The sequence below is a fragment of the Triticum urartu genome, chromosome 1A (assembly GCF_056163025.1).
Source record: "Triticum urartu cultivar PI428250 chromosome 1A, HENAU_Tu73, whole genome shotgun sequence".
Taxonomy (NCBI): domain Eukaryota; kingdom Viridiplantae; phylum Streptophyta; class Magnoliopsida; order Poales; family Poaceae; genus Triticum; species Triticum urartu.
This window is the reverse complement of record NC_141873.1, coordinates 357,602,990-357,612,024: the sequence shown is the minus strand read 5'-3', so window position 1 is coordinate 357,612,024 and position 9,035 is coordinate 357,602,990. Positions and strand designations below refer to the sequence as shown.

Here is a 9,035-nt window from a genome sequence, read left to right as displayed (position 1 = left end):
GTCGGCCAAGAGGTCAACGCCTCCCGATCCGGAGCCGAGCCCGTCTGTCGCAGGTGAGGTGCATCGAATTTGCGTGCGTATCCCAAATTCCAGCGGACGGAGGGAGACGGATGGGTGCACGCACGAGCCACGCACGCGCGTGCGTGCGTGCAGCTGCGCGTCGTTGGGGAGACAGTTGGGCGTCGCCCCGCCCCCGCCGCAGCTGCCAACTACCCGGCACCTGACCCTCTTCCCCCCTTCCGTTCCCCAGCCAAGCCAAGTCCGTTGCGTCCTCCCTCATCTTTCGCTCCTGAGACCACCACCGGAGGCGAGGGGAGGGAGGGCAGAGCACGCACCCACACCGCACGCCCTTTGGATGCGGCTGACCCTCTCCGGCCGGGCTGACCCACCACCACCAGCGTTCCTCTTCCGTCCCCGACTCGGACACCCCCTGCCCGCTACAACTCCCAATCCGGCTCCAGCTCCCTCCCCTTTATATACCCACCGTCTCCCTCTCCTCCTCCCATCACCAGTAAAGCAGTAAGCAATTCCACTCCCGCCGCCACCTCCCTCTACTCCGGCGCTCTCTCGGACGCTCCGGCATACATACGTACTTACAAGCGAAAGCAGCCAGAGCCAGCCATGTGCCCCGGGGCGCCGGTCGCGGCGGCGGCGTCGGACAAGAGCGTGTGCGTGATGGACGCGTCCGGCCCGCTGGGCCAGGCGCTCGTGCACCGCCTCCTCCGCCGGGGCTACACCGTCCACGCCGCCACCTACGGCCGCTCGCTCGACGCGCTGCCGCTGCTCGCCGCCGCCGGCCACGACGAGGACCGGCTCAAGCTCTTCCGCGCCGACCCCTTCGACTACCACTCCATCGCCGACGCCGTCCGCGGCTGCTCCGGCCTCTTCTGCATGTTCAACACCCACGAGGACCAGGCCGGCTGCGACGTGAGTTGATCTTCCAATCACCAATCACAACCCCTCCTCTCCTTCCTTTCCTCCCTCCCCCGCCATTACTACTAAATTAGTAGAAGTAGTTTCAAGAAAGAATCATGGATGGATCGATCGTGCCGTCACATCGGGTCGCTTGATCCCCATTCTCTTATTTACCCCCGCAAGAATCTAATCTATCCCCGATCGCCGGATCGGCCTGCCTGCCATGTTGCAGTGGCTAATCGGTTGGATAAGTAAGAATTCAGAGAAAACACTGGCGCTACTGCCGTACCACTGCGACAGTACAGTACAGCTAGTCGTTGAACATCTACCACTATTTCTTCCTTTCTCCTTGGCGTGAGCTGGGCCTTAATGGCACAGCTCATCCGCTTCCTCCAACACTGGTACTACTCCAGTGCAGCAGCATTAACTCTGCTCCAAACCTCTGGCAGGGGAGAAGCCGCTAGGCCTTTCCCGCGCCGCGTGCATTAACGCCTCCGAATGGAGGCTTCACCACACACACCACACACTACACACAGCTGGTTCTAATCAAGGCTGTGCCTGCCTGCCGCCAATTAAGCAGACCGTTGGGTGCTAGTAGCTGGTTAATCAATTATATTAATCTGAGTGGCTGATGGATGGTGGTGCAGGAGGTGATGGTGGAGGTGGAGGTCCGGGCGGCGCAGAACGTGCTGGAGGCGTGCGCGCAGACGGTGACCATGGAGCGGGTGGTCTTCACCTCCTCCGTCACCGCCGTCGTCTGGAAGGACGACGACCACAAGCCCGTCGACGCCTTCGACGAGCGGAACTGGAGCGACCTCAACCTCTGCAGGAAGCGCAAGGTAATCAATCAATCAAGCGCTGCAGCTTCTTTCTTTTCAGCGCAAGGGCAGAATCTTGTTACGAAATCCAACAACTAGTGAGACAGTCTTGTTGCGAAGCCCAGCAAGCATGTCTTGCTACGAATCAATCCAACAACTAGTGAAACAGCCTTGCTGCGGAACCCAGCACGGAAAGAAAGCGGGCCACCAGACCTCGAGAAAGCAACGCAGCAGTCCCGTCGCTCTTGGCGTTAATTATCCGTGTGCAATACAAGCGCCTAGCAGCACTGCATTACCAGTCAGAAACCTGTACGTGTCAAACTCAAACTTCCAATAAGTGGATGAGGCTAGTAAGAACCGGCTTCCCAACTGTGAAGATTAAGACACAGAAAGAGAGCTACTACAAATAATGTAGTCGGCCCCCGCAAGAAAACAAATACTGCTGTATATGTTCTAGTAACACATCCTAGTCCACACAAAGATCATCCTTGCTTTGAATATTTGATTATTATATATAGGTGCTAATTAAGCAGATGGACAAATGGCACTTTTAAATTGCTCCAGCTACTTATTTCTCGACGAGAACTGGTCCTCTGTTTCTGAATTCTGATGAGAAGCAGTGTCCTACTTGTTGGGGCCATCCACTACAGCGGCCCCATGTTCCCGACATGTTTGCCAAAATGCCAAACGCAAGCTACCAGCGTCTCCTCGTGCAGCTGTCACCAAAGTTGCATGTGCAAGCTTGGAACAATGCTTTCACAACACACACACCCTTTAGGACAGCAGCGCAATCACAATAGTTATTACTGGAAAGACACACATTTTACTTGACGTATAGCTTCTTGTTTTACTTACTGTTATTACTGGGGGGTTGGTGCAGTTGTGGCATGCGCTGGCCAAGACGCTGTCGGAGAAGACGGCCTGGGCCTTGGCCATGGACAGAGGGGTGGACATGGTGGCCATCAACGCCGGCCTGCTCACCGGGCCGGGGCTCTCCTCCGCCCACCCCTGCCTCAAGGGGGTCCCCGAGATGTACGAGCACGGCGTCCTCGTCACCGTCGACGCCGACTTCCTCGCCGACGCCCACGTGGCCGCCTACGAGTGCCCCACGGCCTTCGGCCGCTACCTCTGCTTCAACAACGTCGTGTGCCGGCCCGAGGACGCCCTCCAGTTCGCCCAGATGCTCACCCCGTCCGCTCCATGCTACCCGCCGAGGTACACACGCTTCTATGAATTAGTACTAGCATTTATTTCAGCTCAAAAATTCTAAGAAAATCCGGTGAAGTGTCTTGTATCCTGACTGACCTGTGATGAACTTTGATTTGCAGTGATGAGCTGAAGGTGATCCCACAAAGGATTCAGAACAAGAAGCTGAACAACCTGATGGTGGAGTTTGCCAGTGCCATATACGGGGACTTGGATTAGAGAATCACTAGTTCATTGATTTACATCTCAAGGGCAGCTAGGGTTGTATTCTTTATGTACCTAAATATCTGTATTCTTTTTCCTCCTGAAAAGGGAAATATGGTTGGTCAGATGTACAAATCTGTACAAGGCCAAGCATGCCGCATGTATTCCACCACTCTTACCAGGATGGTAGGAGCATTTGAGCCAGTGCTTAGCAATGTAGTAGTAATCCTTAGGTCCAACAAAAGGGAAAATAAGTCCACAGTTATGTTACTACTGCCTTGTACAGCAGCATTATATGAATATGATGAACAAATGTTGAAAGCTTCAAGGGGTGAGATAGATATGAGTTGTATATACATTAACCATATGAAACTGAAACTTTTGAAAAGCTTGGTGTACATGGTTTGACAAACAACGTCAAGTAAACAAGTGATCAAAATCAGCTGTCAACTACATATTCATCTGACAAAAAACCATCCTAAATCGACAAAGCTCATACTTAACATTCACAGCATCACCATCACTGGTGGGCCATACAATGGCGGTACATCGACCGGCGACCGGCACCGTAGAGTGAAGCATGCAGAGCATCATTGCATACGTCATACTACTCGACACACAAAGAAGCGTTCCAGATCCATCTTGCCTTTCCGCCAGGTGGCTCCACAGAAAACGACAGTTCAATCCTAGGCTCCAAAACCCCATAGACAAGGAGAGAGCAAAAGAGTGGACCAACCATCCCTCACCAGCAATGCCAATACGGCTGAGGGGTTGAGATTTCAGCTGCAGACTTGCAGTTGCAGTCTACACACACTCACCTAAATCTCAACAACAAGAAACATATTCTGTTATTCATTCATGTAATTCATGTTCAGTTACATCTTGACTTGAAAATAGGGATGGATGTACAGAGGCAAGAGAAACACATCTCTTCTGAGGGAGCCAGAAAGTTTGGAAACTGTAGCACACCCAAGATACTGCGCATGAAATTTCTACTTACTAGGCGCTCAGTGTCACGGAAGCAACACTCGACAGCTTGAATTTCCGGACTTTCTTGGAGTGCAACGGCTGGAAATGAATCTCGGTGTACTGCTTCACGGAGATCTCTTTCCATTCTGAAGATGAAGTGCCCTCAGCTCGGTAATCTCGAGGAGAATACACTATTTCGACTCGCGACCTGCCTGTATTTGCGCAAGGGACAAACCAAATCAAACAGATGTGGCTCATTCAAATTGATTAGAGCATTTTAGCCAGCAGATTTAACAGAAAAAACAAGCCATGCTAGTTATTTTGGATACGGATTATGTTAACTGATTAAATCAATGTAGTGAAGCAAAATAGAGAATTAAAACTCTCCTTGTGGTTGGTGCTTAAATAGCATCTTGGAAGAGGATAATTTGATCAGGTGATGTTGGAAGGTGATGAACATTGAACAATGAAAATAAATGCAACTAAGACAACTGATCATATCTTCTATACATATCCATTAGGAAAGTATGTCTAGTGTGAAAATGTGTTCTTTTAATCCTGTTCAAACACCAGAAAATGCTCAACAATGGTGAGTGATCAAACAAGTTCGATAAAAGTAACAATGGTTCCTCTTTTTCCAAAGCCATTCTTATCTGATCCTTCCAAAGTAATTATCTCAATCTGCTGTCAGACCGATTTTTGGGGCTTGTTACAGAAAGAATCAGGGCGTCTGATGTATCATGAAGGTGCTGTGAGTATCAAGAAGGTGGCCAATGGGATAATTAACAAGGGCCAAGACGAATGATGACTTTGAAGAGACTGTTGATGTTTCTCTTAATTATCTGATGAGACCCACCCATGGGTGCTGGCAGGGTGTTGCAATAACCATATGTGAGGTCTTCTGTGCTGCAGCTAGGGGGTCTTGTAAGTGATCTAAACACTCTTATACTTTTTTTACAGAGGGAGTAATATACTAGCGTAGTATTGCAATTTTTGTTATGATGCTGTCGTGAACCTCGATTCACAACAGGATAACTACCGTGCTTAAGATATCTTAGACGGCATGGCTCCAGCCTCCAGGGGATTGGTTGGAACATACATCGAGATGAGAATGTTTAGAAGAATAGATTGTTTTATTGCATGATTCATTAATGAGATACATAGCATCGTTTCCTAATACAATACAGACCCCTTAACAGATTAGGGTCACTTTATCATAGTCTTCCTAATAAAGCACTAATTCCTAAATGGAACCTGACCTCCCTCTATTCGGCCACCCTGCTGCTAGTCCAAGACGTATGCCTTTAGTCAAATGCTAGTCACATTGTGGGTATTTAGCAGCCTGGGCGGATTAGCTGTTTAATTTATTTTTTCTTGTGAACTCATCTAGCATGTTTAGTTCCCTTTTCTAAGAGAAGGAATTTTTACCTTCTGCTCGATTGACCATATCACTAGAGCTTTCTTATAAAATAAATTCCTGTACAGTACCAGGATGAACATATCCATAACATCTACAGGCCTTTCATGCATCTATTTTCTTTTCATGCATCGATCTAGTATTAGGCATTAGTATATGTGCCAAAACTACTTGAAGCACAACCGTTTCCCTGCCAACCTAGAGCAATAACAAATCACAGTACAGAATATGCTAACATGGGGAGTACAAAACAGAATAGCAAGAAGACACAGTACACAGGGCTTACCAAAACCTCCAAAAAGAGTTGATTTCTGGATGACAAATCGGCTAACTTTTGATCTCTTCACTTTTTTCAGGAGTGGCATGTCTTCATGCTTGCCTTTAAATTCCATGAATTCACCAAGGACATTTTTGTCCCCTCTGAGTTCCAGCCTAGAAAGGGCAGTGCAACTATAAAAATATAACCAGAGGTTCTATGTGCTCGTGTTGCACTGAACTGCAATATAGTACTCCCTCTGTCCCGTAATATAAGAACGTTTTTCAAGCTAACAGAACGTTTTTCAAGCTATGTTAGCTTGAAAAACGTTCTTATATTATGGGACGGAGGGAGTACATACTAACAATATTTACTGATTGCAAATAGCTAAATAAAAGAATAATCTGAAGGTTGCTTCTTAACAACCCAAATTTCTCCAACCAAAATACAAATGGCATGAGATCTTTTTTTCTCATGATATTCCTGCCCGTCCCTCCCTAATGCACCAGGAAAGACAATCGGAAGAATAAGGGCAATGGAAAGTTTAGAAGAAAATAAAAACCATTATGGTGGTGTATTTTACCTGTCCCACATAGGCGACGTGCTGAGAATAGAATACAGATTTTGGAGTAACGAATCTTGGATGTCACTTTTGTTTCCATGAAATGCACCTTTAATCCATGTCGAAAGTCCACCTTTTGTGTCTGCCTTAAGATCTTCCCATTGATCGGACGAGATAACCTCCGGTTGAAGATTAATAGTGTATGATGGCCTGATAAAGCACAACACAACTGAGCAACCATCTAAGGGCAGTGAAGCAAAAAAAAGTCATGTACAGAGAACTAACTTGCAGTTGGGATTTGGAAGTACAACTCTTCCGTTTACAATCCCGTTAGGCAGTGTTGCCCCCCTCTGCTCCAAGTATGATTGAAGATTGGCAGCTATCCTACTGACTTCTAGTACCTATGAGAACAAAATTCAGCAAATGAATTGACAATAATACAACTCGTACTGTTATTATGTTACAAACAAGTGATGAGCAGGAATCAAACAAGAAAAAGTAAACTAATAGAGTCATTCGAGTTTTGATTGTGAGTATTCCTTTTTCCACTAACTAACCTGCAGTTGGGATTTGGCAACATAATGCAAATGATCTTATTATTCAGAACACAATAAAAAGTACAAACCGTCAAGTTCTTGTTCACTGTAAAGAATATCCCTCAGGAGGTAGCAACAATATACTACTTGACATGCATGACCCACTGTCCCATAACATTGTTTTCTCACAAAAAGTACAAGGCTGTGGTAAGACAACAGTTGCAAAACACTTTGTGATTTGGTGTCTTACTGCCGTAAGGCAGTTACATTCACTCGGTGGCTCCCTAGTTTACACTAAGTTCAATAATTAAAAAGCTATTACAACAACAATTCTGGAATGGTTAAGCAAAATGGAATGTTCAAGTTGCATACCGGGTTTGGAATAACCTCCTTCTTGCGCTTCTTTTCGGTGAACCAGTTACCATCCTTGTCAACCTCAACAAAACCAGAGACATTGTTGATTGCCACCACCATGACCTCCCTGTCGCCAAAAAAGATTTAGACTCTTGCTTTCCACTTTGTACCATGCGACAGTTCAGTCAGTCGAATTAATTGACGATGATATAATGAATTGGTTAGGTGATATGTAAGATCTCTGGATGCAGTCATTCACATCAAGGCTCATATGATCGAGTAGATGATACCGCTAGTAAGTATGTATGTTACACCAGCTAAACACAACATTCAGCAAGCACAGGAGATATAGACAGATACATGAACAGATCCATCTGGAATGATGGAATAGGCTGTGAGGAGTGTCTGTTCTAATCTCTAGCACTATTCGAGAGCTAGAACAATAAAATTCAGCGGAACGTGCACAAACCAGAGGCAGAGCGAAGTGAGCGGGGGAGAGGGAGGGAGCGTGGGTGGTCGCGGGCTGACCTCTTGGTGACGAGAACGACGTCGACATGCTGGCGCTCGCCGGCGTCGGGGTCAGGGATGCGGAGGCCGACGAAGCAGCGGCCGCCGTAGAGCCTCTCGAGCCTGGAGCGGAGATTGAAGTTGAAGGGATTGATCATTAGGGTTTACCGAGGGGACTGGATGAGGGGGCGGGTTGCAGGGATGGGTACCTGGCTGCGACGGCGAAGCAGAGATCGGAGTGGGAGGAGTCGAGGCCGGCGAGCTGGTCGAGGCCGTCGTCGGAGAAGAAGACGGCGCGGATGAGCTTGTAGGCCACCAGGCCGCACAGTATCTCGACCCACATGGCCGCCCGCCGCGGCGATCGATCCACGATGCTAACCAGTGGAGGAAGGGGAAGGGAAGGGGCGGTGGAGGAGGAGGATGAGATGCTTCGCTTTAGGGAATGGCAGAGGCGGTTCAACTTTTGAGAAGGATTGGAGGATGGGAGAAGAGGGGGGATCCAGTAATTATCAGACTGCGAAATGGAACTTCTTCTTTCCTTCTTTTCCCCCGTTCCTGATATAATTTTCTTTATAAAAGAACTAGAGAATTTTCTTTATATGCGTTGCAGCAAGGCACCATATTTTCTAGGGCAAACACCTTGTAATTTACCAGCCATTTTATTGTGTAAGTCTGATAATTATATCTGATATTTTCTAGGGCAAACACAATATTCTCTAGTAGCTTATTATAGCTTACCAAAGAAAATATGATTTTGTTTGGTAAGTCTATAAAACATGTGCCAGTTAAAAGCGATTTAAAAAAATGATGGAAAAAGATCAATAAAATCATAAATAAAGAAGGTGGGTGGGGAGAAGTATGAAAGACAAAATGAACGACATAAATGAAGGAGGACTTTTCTCCATCATCATGCTCACGTCCTGGGCCATATTGAAGCATCGCAAACGGATGCATCTTCGATGGCCGACAACCTTCCATCTCCCGACTCGTCTATGAGCTTAAGGATGAGACGTGATTATGGGCCAAAGTCGGAACCACGACGATGACGAATCTACTTCCGAAGATGTAGCCCTTTTGTTGTTTGGGGCTGAGCAACCCCTTTTCTTCTGCTCTAGTGCAATGCCATGTCACGTACATGTCGCAAGATGGACTAGTGTCCATCTTGTTTTCCTGGTCCAGAAGATACAAAGCACTTATTGTTTTGTGCAATAAAGCAAGGGAGGTTTGAAGGAAGATGGGGATGGAGGATATTATCAATAGAGCCTGTGAAGTTTTTTTTTTTTGAACCGGG

General features: G+C 47.2%; 2 protein-coding genes across 4 annotated transcripts; one reads left to right on the top strand and one right to left on the bottom strand.

Annotated features, from left to right (window-relative positions):
• Positions 1 to 228: 228 nt before the first annotated feature.
• LOC125529234 (cinnamoyl-CoA reductase-like SNL6) lies at positions 229 to 3,471 on the top strand. Its single transcript, XM_087521194.1, has 4 exons — positions 229 to 927; positions 1,563 to 1,754; positions 2,614 to 2,948; positions 3,062 to 3,471. The coding sequence occupies exons 1-4, from the start codon at positions 622 to 624 to the stop codon at positions 3,156 to 3,158; spliced, it is 930 nt and encodes a 309-aa protein (XP_087377320.1). The 5' UTR covers positions 229 to 621; the 3' UTR covers positions 3,159 to 3,471.
• An 89-nt stretch (positions 3,472 to 3,560) lies between these two features.
• Positions 3,561 to 8,265, bottom strand: LOC125529232 (plasma protein). Of its 3 annotated transcripts, none has more exons than XM_087521192.1 (8): positions 7,954 to 8,265; positions 7,766 to 7,867; positions 7,256 to 7,364; positions 6,633 to 6,748; positions 6,369 to 6,557; positions 5,816 to 5,961; positions 4,144 to 4,324; positions 3,561 to 3,967 (listed from the first exon to the last, which is right to left on the bottom strand). In XM_087521192.1, coding segments are annotated over exons 1-8 (978 nt in total). In that variant the 5' UTR covers positions 8,088 to 8,265; the 3' UTR covers positions 3,561 to 3,966. The 3 variants fall into 3 exon arrangements, with proteins under 3 accessions (XP_087377318.1, XP_087377319.1, XP_087377317.1); XM_087521193.1 differs by having other exon boundaries at positions 3,561 to 3,961; XM_087521191.1 differs by lacking the exon at positions 3,561 to 3,967 and having other exon boundaries at positions 3,969 to 4,324; positions 7,954 to 8,264.
• Positions 8,266 to 9,035: the final 770 nt, after the last annotated feature.

Excerpts from the sequence above, each read along its gene's own strand:
- LOC125529234 (XM_087521194.1), top strand. The coding sequence starts at position 622 with ATGTGCCCCGGGGCGCCGGTCGCGGCGGCGGCGTCGGACAAGAGCGTG. Across the intron at positions 1,755-2,613 it reads ACCTCTGCAGGAAGCGCAAG|TTGTGGCATGCGCTGGCCAA; the intron begins GTAATCAATCAA and ends GGGTTGGTGCAG. Across the intron at positions 2,949-3,061 it reads GCTCCATGCTACCCGCCGAG|TGATGAGCTGAAGGTGATCC; the intron begins GTACACACGCTT and ends TTTGATTTGCAG.
- LOC125529232 (XM_087521192.1), bottom strand. The coding sequence starts at position 8,087 with ATGTGGGTCGAGATACTGTGCGGCCTGGTGGCCTACAAGCTCATCCGC. Across the intron at positions 7,868-7,953 it reads TGCTTCGCCGTCGCAGCCAG|GCTCGAGAGGCTCTACGGCG; the intron begins GTACCCATCCCT and ends TCTCCGCTCCAG. Across the intron at positions 6,749-7,255 it reads AGGAGGTTATTCCAAACCCG|GTACTAGAAGTCAGTAGGAT; the intron begins GTATGCAACTTG and ends TTGTTCTCATAG.